General features: G+C 36.5%; 1 protein-coding gene across 3 annotated transcripts in view; it reads right to left on the reverse strand.

Annotated features, from left to right (window-relative positions):
- Positions 1 to 4039: 4039 nt before the first annotated feature.
- GEN1 (GEN1 Holliday junction 5' flap endonuclease) overlaps positions 4040 to 16606 on the reverse strand; it is a 28841-nt gene continuing 16274 nt past the window's right edge. For all 3 annotated transcript variants that reach the window (XM_033176498.1, XM_033176497.1, XM_033176499.1), the window contains 8 exons: positions 16063 to 16154; positions 14571 to 14721; positions 14225 to 14261; positions 14058 to 14138; positions 12679 to 12809; positions 8766 to 8827; positions 6470 to 6613; positions 4040 to 5653 (listed from right to left, as the gene is read on the reverse strand). In XM_033176498.1, coding sequence (XP_033032389.1) covers positions 4335 to 5653; positions 6470 to 6613; positions 8766 to 8827; positions 12679 to 12809; positions 14058 to 14138; positions 14225 to 14261; positions 14571 to 14721; positions 16063 to 16154 — 2017 coding nt within the window. In that variant the 3' untranslated portion in view covers positions 4040 to 4334. The remainder of the gene's footprint in view (positions 5654 to 6469; positions 6614 to 8765; positions 8828 to 12678; positions 12810 to 14057; positions 14139 to 14224; positions 14262 to 14570; positions 14722 to 16062; positions 16155 to 16606) is intronic.

Raw genomic sequence — 16606 nt, forward strand, 5'->3', positions numbered from 1 at the left:
AGATGGCTCAAGCCATGCTACCCAAAAGGAAAAAGTACACTCTTCATTATAAAATCTAGAAGATGGAGATTATATATTAATTTAAATTTTAATTTTTTTGAGACACTCTTTCACCCATCCTGGAGTGCAGTGGCACCATCTCCGCTCACTGCAACTGCTGCCTCCTAGGTTCAAGTGATTCTCCTGCCTCAGCCTCCTGGGTAGCTGGGATTACAGATGCGCGCCACCAGGCCCCACTGATTTTTGTATTTTTAGTAGAGACGGGGTTTTGCCATGTTGGCCTGGCTGGTCTTGAACTCCTGGCCTCAAGCAATCCACCCACCTCAGCCTCCCAGAGTGCTGGGATTACAGGCCTGAGCCACCACGCATGGCCAGATAGAGATTTTATACGGAAAAAAAAAAATCTAGAACCGCCAAGAATTTAAGATTGATTACACAAAGCCCAAAGTAGTTAGGCCAGAGCAGGGCCTTAGGATGGAGCCATCAGAAAGAAACCAGTTACAGGATCCTAGTAGCTGGAGGCAGATCTTTGGCAGAGTATTTCAAAGGGAAGCAAGACATCCTCAACAAGACAATGAAGTGGTTAGCAAATACGTAAGCAGCAACTTGTAAGATTTGATATACAAGCGGTAACATGACCACACCAAGGAACAAGAACATGGAATGCTTTAAAAAGAATTGGTATAACCTGGACAATGAAAACCGAGAACTTGAGGAGGAAGTATAATTTTACACTTATGCCTGTATTAGCTGTATCAGCGGTCCCCAACCTTTCCGGCACCAAGGACCACTTTCATGGAAAACAATTTTTTTTATGGACGATGCGGGTGAGATGGCTGTGGGATGAAACTGTTCCACCTCATATCATCAGACATTAGATTCTCAGTAGGAGTGCGCAAACTAGATTCTTGCATGTGTAGTTCACAATAGGGTTCGTGCTCCTATGAGAATCTAATGCCATTGCTGATCTGAGAGGAGGCAGAGCTCAGGCGGTAATTCTTGCTTGCATGCCGCTCACCACCTACTGTGCAGGCCGGTTCCTGACAGGTCATGGACTGGTACCTGTCTACAGCCTGGGGACACCTGAGCTATATATCAAAATGAACCTAGACTGGCCACTTCCAACTAATTGTTATTTTCATCTCATACAATCTCAAGAATGCCTCTAGATATTTTATTTACCTGGTCTAGATGGTTCTAAACTATCACAGCCACGACTGAACAAATCAGAATAAGCAGAACCTTGGAAGAATGTTTTAGCAATTATTTTTTTCTCTCTGAATATTCAAAACATTGCAATACAGTCCTTAAAAAGCTGTTGAGACGATACAAGGTTTGTAAAGAGTCTAGTTGAATGCTTAGCACACAGTAGCTAATACACATTAGTTTTTCCCCTTCCTCATTCTGGAATTGGGATTGTTTCCACTTTTTGGCTATTATGAATCATAATGCTATGGACATTTGTGCACAGGTTTTTTTTTTTTTTTTTGAGGCGGAGTCTCGCTCTGTTGCCCGGACTGGAGTGCAGTGGCCGGATCTCAGCTCACTGCAAGCTCCGCCTCCCGGGTTTACGCCATTCTCCTGCCTCAGCCTCCCGAGTAGCTGGGACTACAGGCGCCCGCCACCTCGCCCGGCTAGTTTTTGTATTTTTAGTAGAGACGGGGTTTCACCGTGTTAGCCAGGATGGTCTCGATCTCCTGACCTCGTGATCCGCCCGTCTCGGCCTCCCAAAGTGCTGGGATTACAGGCTTGAGCCACTGCGCCCGGCCTGTGCGCAGGTTTTTATGTGGATGTATGTTTTCATTTCTCTTGGGTATATACCTGGGAGCGGAACTGCTGGATCATATTAACTCTATATTTAACCATTTGAAGAAATACCAGACTTTTTCCAAAGTGGCTGCCCCATTTTACATTCCTACCAGCATGAGAATTCCAATTTCTCCACATCCTCATCAATACTAGTTATTATCTTTTTGATTGCAGACATTCTATTGGGTGTCTTGTGGCTTTGATTTGCAATTTCCTGATGACTAATAGTACTGAACAATTTTAAATGTACTTATTGGCCATTTGTATTTCTTCTTTGGTGAAATGCCTGTTATTTTGCCCATTTTGAAGTTGTCTTTTTATAATTGAGTTATGAGTTCTTTATATAAATCCCTCTAAGATACAAGTCCCTTATCACATTTATGATTTGCAAATATTTTCTCCCATTCTGTAAGCCGTCTTTTCACTTTCTTGATGGTGTCATTTCAAACAAGTTTTTAGTTTTGATGAAGTCCAGTTTGTGTATTTTCTTTTGTTGCCTATGCTTTTGGTATATTTAAGAAATCCTTGCCTAATCCAAAGTCACCAAGACTTATGTCTATGTTTTCTTCTGTTTTATAGCTGTAGCTCTTACATTTAGGTCTTTGATCCATTTTAAGTTACTTTTTAAATATCACGTGAAGTAGGAATCAAATGTCATTCATTTTTACGTAGATATCCAATACATCCAGAAGACAGTTGGTTCAAAGACAGTTTTGTTTTCCCATTGAATTGTCTTGGCACTCTGGTTTAAAATCAACTGACCATAAATGTGAGGGCTTTTTTCTGAACTCTCAATTCTATGCCATTGACCTATGTTGACCTATATGTCTACCTTTATACCAGTACAACACATTCTTCATTACTGTAGTTTTGTATACTTAAAATCAGGAAGGGTGAGTCATTCAAATTTTTTCGAGATTCTTCTTGTGTTCCTGAAATTTCCATATGAATTTTATAATCAGCAAAGAAACCAGCTGGAATTAATGGGAATTACATTTAACCTGTAGATCAGTTTGGGGAGTACTGTCACCTTACGTCTTCTGATTCATGAACATGGAATGTATTTCCATTTATTTAGAGGTGTACAGAAATACAGTTAACGCTGGGTATGGTGGGTCACACCTGTAATCCCAGCACTCTGGGAGGCCGAGATGGGTGGATCCTTGAGGCCAGGAGTTCATGACTAGCTTGACCAACATGGGAAAATCCCATCTCTACTAAAAATACTAAAAATTAGCCAGGCATGGTGGCACACACCTGTAATTCCTGCTACTCAGGTGGCTGAGGCACGAAAATTGTGTGAACCTGGGAGGCAGAGGTTGCAGTGAGCCAAGACGGCGCCACTACACCCCAGTCTTGACAACAGAGTGAGACTCTGTCTCAAAAAACAAACAATCAAACAAACACAAACAAAATACAATGATCATTGCACAACTGGTCTTGTATTCTACAACCTTGATGAACTCACTTTATCAGTTTTAATAGTTTTCTAGTGGATTTCTTAGAATTTTTGATACATACAATCTTGTCACCTGCAGAGACAATTTTCCTCTTCAATCTGGATACCTCTCTAGAATTTTTGAGTGCGACCTAAATTAAGGCAAGATTTAATATTTGGTGGTATTAAAGTCAATATTGCATAGATTTTAAAAAAAAGGGGGAAAAGTGCTACAGAAGGAAAAAATAGAAAAATAAAAAAATTAGCAGGCAAGAAAACTGATTCCACAGGATTATTAGTTAGCTATGTGATCCTGGGCAAGTTTCTAATCCTTTTGGATTAGAAATACATTTGATTTTCCAAATCTTCTTCCACTTGATATATCTGTGAACTTCTGGGGATACATAAGTTACTTTGCTCAGTTTATTCAGCCATTACAAGCATGATTTTTACTAAACATACTGACAACTTCTCTCCTTTTCTATTTTTGCCCCTCAAAAAAGAGACTAAGACACCAAAAGTGGAAGAGCACACTAAAGGTATCTTCACACTCAAGGAGAATATAACTCTCAGGAAAGAGTTATAATGGAAGACTTGCAAGGCCTTCCAAGGTGGAAGAGCACACTAAAGGTATCTTCACACTTAGGGAGAAAATAACTCTTAGGAAAGAGAGTTATAACGGAAGACCTTGCAAGGCCTTAAAAGAATGCAGAGAAGTATAAAGAATTATCCTCTTGGGAACAACCTGGAATATAAATACTTTAGAGGCTTGTGGAAGTAAAAGTAAAAATGAACAAAGAGATGAAGCATTTACTCTGTCAAGTACTATACCAATATTTTAAAACCATAATTAAAGAATAAGGACATAATAATTACATGCATTATCAGAAGTTTTCAATACAGAGGATCTTTTAAAACCCGAGTTTTAGGTGACATTTTTAAAATCACAATTTTGATTAAAATGGTGTTTCATGACATAGAGAATATTAAAATTTTTACCACACATGAACTAGATATCTTCCCTCTGTCTCTGCTATTGCTGAAGAACTAAAATAATAAGTTACACTTAAGTGTTTTAAAGTTCCTTTCAAGTGCTTTGGAATCTTAGTTTTAATCTCTGGAGTAAAGGAAGAGGACTATCCAAACAAGTAACAGAGTTGGTTTCTTTCTTATGACATTGTAGAGAACTCAGAGAACTTTTTGCTGAATCTGGGAAACAGCTTTCTTCATTTTCAGCTGTTTTATAAGATCTGACACACTGTTCACTTTCTTTAATATGTATCTTAGGGCTACCCAACTTGTTGTGGCCACTTTCTTTGAACTGGGATGTATTTTGCTTTTGAGAACTGTGCTTCATTCTTTGAGTTGTGTACTTAGCTCTCTCAAACACTGGGGCACTTTGTTCATCAGAGGAATGTCTGTTAAGGCAAACACTCTTCTTCATTAAAATTTTCTGAGTGGTTTGCATATCAACTTTTCTACTATGATCTAAAGCACTATTTGGTGGTCTAACATTGCAGGTCTTTACTACTGTGTTACTGATAGAATAAGGTACAGAAGTATTGACTTTAGAGTTTTCCTGAAGCAGTTGGTCTCCTTTTAGAACTTTAGAGTCTCTGGATTCATTTTGCAAGGGAATTCCTGGAAGATCCTTTGAAAGATGTGATGTACAATCAGAACCACTGTTAGCAATACAAGGTTCTTTTACACTAAGTATGGACAAAGTTTTCAGGTTGACATCTGGCTGTAGACTATCCTGAGGATATGATGATTTTATAAATATTCGTTCCTTTAAAGGCAAATCTTGAAGACATAAATCAGTAATGCCAGAAAGTAGATGCTCTTCAGGACTAATCCTATCAGAATCCTCATCCAACACTGTCTTTATGTTTGCAGTATACTTTTCTGATTCACATGACAGTTGATCTGGGATATTTTCAAAGCCACCAGGGATGGCTGATAGCTCTGACTCAACTTCTGATTTTAAACCGTGAGAAAAAGTATTCCTTTGAATAGTTGGAGAATTACTAAAAGATGTACCTTCCCAGTCAATAGTGCTCAAATGTAGATCAGTAATCACAGATATATTATGAGATGAGGTACTGGGTTGACTAGATTCTGAAATTAGAGACTTACTGACAGCTTTAATTTGCTGTATAGCCAAAGGTCTTGGAGAAGACATGAACTTTTCTTGTACATTCGAACATGGAGTAGGTTTAGGTAAAAGCAAGCTATTCAATGAGGCAGATATAGATTCCTGTGGTAATGCAGAATCAGGGGAAATCCCCAAATTTAACTTGGAATTCTGCTTATGAAAGATTTCACATGTGGGTTTTAAAGTCATGTGTGACTGAAAGCTCATTACTTCATCTGGTTCTGGCAAATTATTTTCTTTAGGCTTAATACCTGAAAAGAAAAAAATACATATAATCAACATTTATTTTCTTTGCTTTAACTTGGGTAAAAAAAAAATAAGTAAACAGTTCAGAGAGAAATCTGTATGAATTTTTTTTGGCTTTTTTTGGTCTCAGTGCATTCCTAGATTATAAAATATTTAAATATTATAAAATATTTCCCTCTGAAAACAACTGAGCTGTTTTCCTCACTGAGTTCTGGGAAATGAAGAAATATATTTAAAACCCGAATATGCTATAAATGGTAGCTGCTGACCATTTATAACTATTATTATTAACACTTGCTTAAACCGTTAGTAGACAGAGCAGAATGTTTTATTCCTGGCTTTTCAGCTTTAAAAGAAAGTATGTGAAGACAAGGAGGAATACAATTCTTGACTCTTTTTTTTTTTTTTTTTTGAGACGGAGTCTCGCTCTGTAGCCCGGGCTGGAGTGCAGTGGCCGGATCTCAGCTCAATGCAAGCTCCGTCTCCTGGGTTTACGCCATTCTCCTGCCTCAGCCTCCGGAGTAGCTGGGACTACAGGTGCTCGCCACCTCGCCCGGCTAGATTTTTGTATTTTTTTAGTAGAGACGGGGTTTCACCGTGTTAGCCAGGATGGTCTCGATCTCCTCACCTCATGATCCACCCGTCTCGGCCTCCCAAAGTGCTGGGATTACAGGCTTGAGCCACCGCGCCCGGCCACAATTCTTGACTCTTGATTTTATAGATTTTTCAGTAAAATTTAGACAGAGTAGATTCACACAGAAGAGGTGGCTCTTCTATAACATTTGCATGTGGCATAAATAGCTATCAAACCCAAAACTTACGTTTTTGTTTCTTCCCTTTAATTTCTAACTTTTGTTTTTGGTAAATAGCAACGATCTCAGGATATGCTGCTTCAAACAATGATTCTTCTTCTATTGTTAGCAGAGCAAATTCTCCATGTTGTTTATCTTCCACAGCATAATGTTCTAAAAGATTAAATTAAACACAGCAAAGCATCCTTAATTACGCATTTAAAAAAAATCCAATTGGCCAGGCTTGGTGGCTCGCACCTGTAATCCAGCACTTTGGGAAGCCAAGGCGGGCTGATCATGATGTCAGGAATTCGAGACCAGCCTGACCAACACGAGACCAGCCTGACCAACATGGTGAAACCCCATCTCTACTGAAAATACAAAAAGTAGCCGGGCGTGCTGGCATGTGCCTGTAATCCCAGCTACTCGGGAGGCTGAGGCAAGAGAATCACTTGAACCCAGGAGGTGGAGGTTGCAGTGAGCCGAGATCGCACCACTGCACTCCAGCCTGGGCAACAAGAGCAAAACTCCATCTTAAAAAAAAAAAAAAAAAAAAATTCAATCTTTCCAGGTAACTAGGTTTACCAGGTAAAATAAGTCATTCACAAATGAACTATTCATTGCAAATCTTGCTTTATAACACCTATATTCTAACAATCTGTTGATAGCAGTACATAATTTATTTTCTTTTTGCCTGGCAATAGCTGGAGATTCTTTCTAAATTAGAACTTTAAATTCTCTTATTTCAGAGATGGTAGCAGTAGCTGAAAGAACAGAAAACTTTGTTTAGGTAAGGTTGGTTGGTTTAATTCAGTTAAGTAAGTGTTAAAATTCCAGGTAAGAAATGAAATAGCTTCCTAAAACTCAACATCAGCTTTCTTTAGTGATGGCTTCTGAAAAGAACACAATTGAAAGGGTCATCAAAAGCATTACTACTTTCCAGGCCGGACGCAGTGGCTCACGTCTGTAATCCCAGCACTTTGGGAGGCCGAAGCGGGTGGAACACCTGCGGTCAGGAGTTCGAGACCAGCCAGGCCAAAATGGGAAACCTCCATCTCTACTACAAATACAAAAATTAGCCAGGCGTGATGACAGGTGCCTGTAACCCCACCTACTCGGGAGGCTGAGGCAGGAGAATCACTTAAGCCCAGGAGGCAAAAGTTGCTGTGAGCCAAGATGGTGCCACTGCACTCTCCAGCCAGGGCAACAGAGCAAGACTCTGTCTCAAGAAAAAAAAAAAAAAAAAGTATTACTACTTCCCAGATTGTTGTTTCAGAGGGTATCAATGTCTCAAGCCCAATCTAACTGGACTTACAAGCAATTAATAAATGAAAATAAAAATGTTCATACGTAAATTTACAGTACAGTGTATTTATAAACAGTACACTAGATTCTTGGGTTTATATGTGGGCAAAACTATAAAATAAGCCAAATTATAAAGAAAATACTGATAAGTTTAAAGCAGAAACAAAGAGAATGAGTGATCTTAAAAGTGTTCCTTAGTTAAACTAGCTTGGAGTATATTTTCTCCTGTAATAGCTCCCACGAGGATCAGTGAAAATGGGTATCTGATCCTCAGTTCTTGACAGGAGAGATGCATTGCCAAACTTAAATTAGTATCATTTTCTTTCCTGAAAATATACTAGTCGGTGTAACTGTTTCTAAATACTTTTCAAAATTCTTCAGCATTCTATCTTCCTCTTACTGCTTGGAATGATTTATCTAATTCTCTGTAATTTCATTCTTCAAAGTTACCTACAGCTTAAACTTTCACTGGACAAACCTGTTCTCTCAAATATGATCATACAGTTTAATTTCAAAGCCAAACAGAAATCAACTTGGTGCCATTTTCCATTTTAAATTATCTGTGTTTCACTATCTCCAGTTTGGGAGCTAATTCAGAGTTCACTGTATTTCTGTCTGTAGCAAAAATAAGAATATGACAACAAAAAATTCCCACTGAAAACTAAGCAGGGTTAAAGAAAAGGAAAGGAAGTGTATTCCATGGGTATTTTATTATATATGACATTGAATGACCAGAGCATTTGTAAAAGCATATTTGAGAAATATAAATAAAAATTATTTCAGCATTACTTCCTTAAACATTACAAAAGAAATGTCAAATTAGGACATTAAAATAAAATCAAAGTTTATCATGTTTACTATTAGTCAAAACCTATCTAAAATAACACAGGCAAACTATGAAATCAACCTGTGGTGCATGTGATGGGTTTCATCTTTATTTTTCACACACATGTAGAATATTTACTAGACATACATGGTCAAATATTATAAATGGAATATTTTGCTTAAAGTGAATACATACCAGGCTTTTCCCATTCTATTTCAAAACAATGAACTCCATTTCTGATTCGGGTCTTAACAATTCTGAAAAACAAATTCATTTAATGAAGTCTAATCGCATAAGATATTTGGAAATTTTCCATTTGTAACCTGAATAATTTCCATAGTTTTTTTTTCCCCCAAGTAAAAACATTTAAAGGAATTACTGCCTAGTCCTTTGACTAGTTTATTCAAAAGATAATATTGTTAGGTACATAGAGTTTATTATTATTAGATCTTCTAAGTCAATTGTTTCTTACCTTATTATGCAGTGTTCCTCACCTCCACAATAATGATTTTTGTTTTAAAGTTTGTTATATTACTTTGGTAAGTACAATATTTGCCTACTAAGTGTTCTTAAATCTCTTTTATTTTCAAATTCTGTGTAGTATTATTCTACATGTACCTTATAAGCTGAATATTGCTGAGTTTTATTTACTTAATCAATATAATATGTGTTTTAATAGATGAGTTTAATCTGCTTACATTTTTGGTGATTACTGATATAGCTGCTGGATTCATTCATGCATCTTATCTTGTTTGCTGTCACCAGCTTTTTCTTTGTTCCTTCCACCTTCTTTCTTCCTGTATTCTTTTGGTTTGATAGTTTTACTTTCTTATTTTAATTGTGCTGGTTTGGAAGACAGATTATATTTCTAGCAGGTGTTTGAATGCATACTTTGGGAGTTTTGGCTTATCATCATCATCATCATCATCATCATGTATTAATCATTACATACTATACAAATATTTATATATATAATTTTTTCTAGTCAGTTTATTAAATTATCCAAATATGTTTTAATCAATTCCTGGGCTGACGTATTTCTTGTAATTCACATCTTCCCTCTGTGTTCATTTTTTCTCTTGCTGACGTATATCCTTTAACAACACTTTTCTTTGAGCCTTGCTCTGTTTGCCCAGGCTGGAGTGCAGTGATGCCATCTCAGCTCACTGTAACCTCTGCCTCCTGGGTTCAAGAGATCTTGTGCCTCAGCATCCCAAGTAGATGGGATTACAGGCGTGTGCCACCACGCCCAGCTGATGTTTTGTATTTACAGTAGAGAGGGGTTTTCGCTACATTGGCCAGAATGGTCTAGCACTCCTAGCCTCAAGTGATCCGCCTCCTTTGGCCTCCCAAAGTGCTGATCCAGGCATAAGCCACCAAGCCCAGCCCTTTAACAGCACTTTTAAGGAAGGTTTATGAGTGGTAAACTCTCTTAGTCTTCATATGTTTAAAAACGCTTTTCCTATGAATAATGTTTTAATGATTTCAAGGTTGTAAATTATTTTTACTCGGTACTTCAAAACATCACTCCAGCATCTTCTGGCATCTATTACTGTTATGAAAGATGTGTGCTATCAGATAGTTGATCTTTTTTCTTTGATAGTTCCCAGCAAACTGTTTATTCTGAAAAATTTCAAACCTTTATAAAAGTTGCAGAAATAGTACAATGAATACTCACATGCTATTACTGAGATTCATCAATTGTTAACATTTTATCACATTTGCTTTCTCCATTTGCAAGTTAGTTGCAAACACGTCTCATGGCACATCGCCCCTAAATACTGCAGCCTATGTAGAGTATTTCCCTACACTGCCACAAAAAACTATCACACTCTGGAAGTTTAACACTGATACAATATACAGACCATATTCAAATTTCCCTAATTGTCCTAAAAAAAAGTCCTTTATGACTTAAAAACAATTCAGAATTCAATCAGGATCATTTTTCTCAAATTGTGTTGTCTCTTTATTTTAATCCAGAAAAACTACCTAGATTTTGTTTGTTTGATTTTTGAAGAGTCCAGCATAATAGCTCCACAGAATGTTTTTCACTTGGATTCATTAGAGTATTTCCTCATGATTAGATACATATTAAACTTTTTTTTTTTTTTGAGACAGGGTCTCACTCTGTCACAGTTTGGAATGCAGTGGTGTGATCTCAGCTCACTGCAACCTCCACCTCCCAGGCTCAAGCAATCCTCCCAACTCAGCCTTCCAAGTAGCTGGGATCACAGGTGCTCTCCACCATGCCTGGCTAATTTTTTGTATTTTTGGAAGAGATGGGTGTTGAACTCCTGAGTTCAGTCGATCCACTGGCCTCAGCCTCCCAAAATGCTGGGATTACAGGTGCCAGCCACCACGCCCTGCCTAGCTCAAGGTTTTTTGGCAAAAATATTATATAATGTGGTATCTTTCTCAGTTTAACATATTAGAAAGCTTATGAAATCAGTCTATTGTCCTTTTATTGGAAATTAATCATTTAGTTAAACTGACGTCCACTGGATTTCTCCACTTTTGAAGATATCATTTTTCCTTTGTAATTAATTTGTAGAGTGGTACTTGAGACTGTGACTATCCTTTCTCTCCAGCAATCTTTCATCTAATGGTCTTAACATCCATTGATGATTGTTGCCTTTTTGATACTTTTTAAGATACTCCTTTTATCGTTGATGTCTACAATATGCCTTGGGTATTTTATGTATTGTGACTATAATTTGGAGTATAACTTTATCTGTCTTAAATTTTGGAAAACTCTCAGACATCATCATCTTTTCAAAATTACTTTTCAACCTTTTCTTTTATTAGCTTCTAGGAATTAATCCAAAACTACTCTTAAGCATTTTTTATATGAGAGTCTTTGAAATGATTTCTCTTCCAAATTACTAATTTTTTTTTGACCAAGTTCAGCCTAGAGTCCCCTTTATTGCTTTTTATTTCAACAACTATTTTTAAGCTAATAGTTCACTTTTTATATCCATCCATTTACATACACTTTTATAATTTTGCCTTCTGTTGCTTACAGACATGTCTTCATCTTTTTGAGGATTCTAGCATTCTGAAAGGCCAACCACACCCACCCCTTGCATAAAACCTGTCAGACTGTTTTAAAACTTAATTTAATCTAAAGTGAAGTCATGACTTTTGATTTTTAAAATATTATATTTCTTTATATGTTAAGCTTTCTTTTTCAATTCTTTTATATTTTATCTGTCTTCACTTCTATCTCTCTAGTCTTTTTGAGTGATTGCCAGTAGACTTTCTGGGTTTCAGGCAACATTTGGTTAGTTTTTTATTGTCTACCCCAGCCTCTTATCTCCTGATAGGAACAGAGACATTCCACCCTAGCTACTGGGTTTCAAGAAATAAGCCTGACTCCATCAACATCTTGCACTTTTGGTCCCTGTTTTTTTTTTTTTTTTTTCTCTGAAGTGATTTAGCTCCTGGATGATACTGCTGGCTTCTAGATTTAAGGCTCTGCAAAACCAGTTTTAGGTCCCGCATTACCTTTACACGTTTGTTCCTTTCCTGGTCCATTGAAACAGTTGTCTTATAAAGGCTGGCTATATCCTTTTATGCTTGTTTCTTTTTTTTTTTCTTTTTTCTTTTTTTTTGAGACGGGTCTCTCTCTGTCGCCCAGGCTGGAGTGCAGTGGCCGGATCTCAGCTCACTGCAAGCTCCGCCTCCCAAGTTTAGGCCATTCTCCTGCCTCAGCCTCCTGAGTAGCTGGGACTACAGGTGCCCGCCACCTCGCCCGGCTAGTTTTTTGTATTTTTTTAGTAGAGACGGGGTTTCACTGGGTTAGCCAGGATGGTCTCGATCTCCTGACCTTGTGATCTGCCCATCTCGGCCTCCCAAAGTGCTGGGATTACAGGCTTGAGCCACCGCGCCCGGCCACTTGTTTCTTTTTATAATCTATTATTACTATGTGTTTGAAGTAGAAAAGTATGATAAAGCATGACCTACTATGTCGTTCTGATTATAAGCTTTTACTATTCCAGGAGGCCTTTCCTCCACCTTTACAAAAATAAGCTTAAAGATATTAGGAATATTTTATTTATAAGATATTCAAGTAAAAACACCATCTTCACCATACAGTTCTTTACATTACCGAACTGGCTGTAGCTGATTAGAGTTTCTGCTACCAAGCTTTCTTTCTATCATGTCGTAACGGGTCAAAAGTACCAGCAATTTCTCACATGCATAGTGATTGGGCCACTCCATTTTTTCAAGAGTAAATCTCTATAAATATAATAAAAATAAAAGAAGATTTTGTTACCTCTTGGAGACAAATAGCACTCCTAGGTGATATTAATAATTTTTCCTTTAGAATTAACATAAGTTAAAGTAGTATCAATGAGAATATTCTAGAAAGAATAAGCCTCCTAAAGAATCATTATTGTATAATGATTAAGAGTGAAGGCTCTTGGTTTGAACACCAGGATGATATTTCTTAGATGTTGGGTAACTCACTTAACCTCTCTTAGCCTCAGTTTTACCATCTATAATGTGAAAATATTATAACCCAGTTCACAGATCATAAAGACTGAGATTACATGTAATGCGTTAAACATAACAGCAAATTTAAAAGTCTAATAAATGTTGGCTGCCATTATTATTGTGGCTGTCATTATTAATATTTGTAAGTACCCAGCTGTTGCAATTTATAGAACCTCTCCATGTCCCTAGCCACTATATTAGGAGTTAATATAATCTCATTTAATCCTCATGGTGACTTCATGAGATAATATTATTTCTATTTTGAGAATAATACACATCCAGGGTCACACAGTAAATGGAATATGTTCCAAATTTAAATTTAGGTCATTAATTTCAGATCTCAATTTTTTTTTTTTTTTTTTTTTGAGGCAGAGTCTTGCTCTGTCGCCCGGACTGGAGTGCGGTGGCCGGATCTCAGCTCACTGCAAGCTCCGCCTCCCGGGTTTACGCCATTCTCCTGCCTCAGCCTCCCGAGTAGCTGGGACTACAGGCGCCCGCCACCTCGCCCCGCTAGTTTTTGTATTTTTAGTAGAGACGGGGTTTCACCGTGTTAGCCAGGATGGTCTCGATCTCCTGACCTTGTGATCCGCCCGTCTTGGCCTCCCAAAGTGCTGGGATTACAGGCTTGAGCCACTGCGCCCGGCCATATCTCAATGTTTTTTGTAAATGATACTACCTTCCATAATTATATACTAGATCTTGACATTCTCTTGTTATTAAACCCTCTTCCCCCAAAATATCCTTGGATGCAATATATCCATGTATGCTAATTAAGGCATCTTCTAAAACAGCATAACTGTACTTTGTCTTATAGTGTACAAAGTATGGCTACTGTATGGCAAATGAGAGATTAGAAATAAATGCTGAAAAAATATAAGAGCTGCCTGTCTTAAGTTTAAACCTCCTCTCACACCAATCAGAGTGAATATCTGCTCCTATCTTTCCAGCATAGAACTTCATATGGTAAAGCAAGAATTTATTGTCAGATACCTGAAACAATAACAAATCAGGTCTTTGGTACCTGATAACCTTCACCAATTTATCCTTGTTTAAAAGGAATTCTTGAATAACCTAGCAAGAAAAAAGAAAATAGGAATTGAGACTTCAACTTCTAAGAAAGCTTCTACAATTAATACAGTTGAATTACTGGATATTACCTCATGGAATGGGAATCCCTCACAACTGCAAGCTTTCCTGAAAAAAAAATGATATATATGTTATTACTATAATCAGACAATTTTAGACTCTGAAATCATCTCAGCCAATCTCCTCCCATTTAATAAGAAATGTGAATTTACAGTATCCCAGTCAAGCTTCTCTTTGAATAACTATTACATTACTATCTCCTAGGTTAGCTAAATATTTGAACAGAAATGAAAAAAAAGTTTTTTTAAACATGTGACAAGTCTAGACATGTGAGGAAAGATTATGTGGAAATAATTCAACCAAAGGTATGTGTATAGGTCATGCCAGGAAAAATCATGAGTTTTTAAAAAAACTTACTTCTTCATATTGTTCTCTACTTCACTGAGTTGCCTATCATGTTCTGTGCGGTGCCACTCGCAAGGGCAGCAGTATTCATAGTCATGTGGCTCACAATATTTATCACTTTTACATAATCTGCATCCATTACGTTCATGATCCTTAGGTGAACCTTTATGGAGACCCAAAAAAAGTGTATCTTTTGCCTTTTATAATTATTTTCCACATACATTCTTTTTGCCTGTATCTACATTTTCCAAAATTAATATTGCCTAGCACACTACGTAGCATATAGAAAGGTTTCAATACATTTACCATGGATAGAGTAATAGACATCATAGTAATTCTTGGACTCAAGTAGATCTTGAACTATTACTATCACATGACACTTTAGAAAAAATTATTCTTCTATTTGAAAGTGTTAATTAGACACTTGAAATTATAGATTTACAATAATCAACAACAGAAAACTTTCTGGTTTAAGTAGAAGCTATATGTATAAAAAGTAGAATGTAATTATTGGCAAAAAAAATTATTTACTTAATAGAATAGCTCTAATAGAATAGTTTCTTTAATGAGTGTATTAAAAGAATATAGCAGTTAATTACCTCTGCTAGTGTCTACCTCTCAGTTACAGTTATTTTTAAACTATCCTTGGAACATGAACAAATGATGATTGTGGCACGGGTGTGGAAATTTAATTCCCTTTAAAAGGAAAGTGTGATTACTTTCAACATTGTATTGAGAATATGTAAGAGCATATATACTTGATATGACCTAAAATTGTCATTTGTAAGTTATCAGAAAACCATACAATAGCATCTTATTTATAAAAACATTTATTTTCTTCCATGATTTTATCTATAATAATGTTAATAAAAATATATTAAGACAATTAGATATAGCAGAATTTCTTTTAAAAGATGAGTTAACATGATATCCTATTCTCTTTTGGGAATGAAAGGCCTTTCTGATCCAGTATGTGTTCTGTGGTTTTTTTTTTTTTTTAAACCAAGACTAATGAAGAAGATCCAAGCTATTTTCAACAATAGTGAACATTAGAAATTAGTGTTAAGTCACTGTCTTCATACACAATTAAAAGGCATTATAGGACAACGAAGAATCTTTTAAGTGGATAAATACAAATCACCAATATATTAACAATGGTTTCAGTTCCATTTTCCCTAAGACTTATTAGTATATATTTTTTTCTTAAAATGGATTTCTATATTGAAAACATAATTTTAAGATCTAATTAATCTGGTATCATAGTTTGAAACTGTACTTATCCTATATTTATCATCTACATCACATTATTGGTTTCAACAAACATTTACTGAGTGACTACTATGTGTATATAACAAAACTGACTCCAAGGAATTCCCAATCTAGTGGAGAAGACAATGTAAAACCCTTCAAAGTATTATTAACATTGCTATGTAAAAAGTACTATGTGAACAAGAATTAAAACATAGGTATGAGATACTAATAACAATTCCCTATGTCTCCTTACCTGGATGGGAACATACAGAACAATGAGCCAGCTTTTTAGTGACTAGCGGTTGTGGACTAGAGTTACAAGATGTTTCATTCCACCGATTAAACCTTTAATAGAAAGTGGTTTTTGAAAAAAGGAAAAAAAATGAGGTCACAAAACCGGTATGTTCTCAAATATTAGGCTGATCTATTCCCTTTCACCTACCTAATTATTTTCCCTTGGGTGGTTGATAAAATTGCTGGCCTAGCATGGGAAAACCCTCAGTCACAAGTTTTAAATGTGGCCCCAAGGCCCAAGGACAGAACTGCAAGAGAGGAGGGAGAGTATATGTGTGTGTGTTATCTACATATCTGTATCTCTTAAAAAAAAAAAAAAAGTATATATATATCTCTCTCTCCAATCAGCCTTTTTTTTTTTTTTAAGAATCTTAAGTTAGGCAGCAATATGTGAGTAGACTGATTTGTAAATGTCTCCTTTTAATCTCTTCTCTGTGTGCCACAGCACAAAACAGAATCATGAACATTTCTCTATCTCAGAAAGAAGGGTAAAGAGTAATGTA

This window comes from Trachypithecus francoisi, unplaced genomic scaffold, assembly GCF_009764315.1.
Source record: "Trachypithecus francoisi isolate TF-2019V2 unplaced genomic scaffold, Tfra_2.0 Lachesis_group17, whole genome shotgun sequence".
NCBI lineage: Eukaryota > Metazoa > Chordata > Mammalia > Primates > Cercopithecidae > Trachypithecus > Trachypithecus francoisi.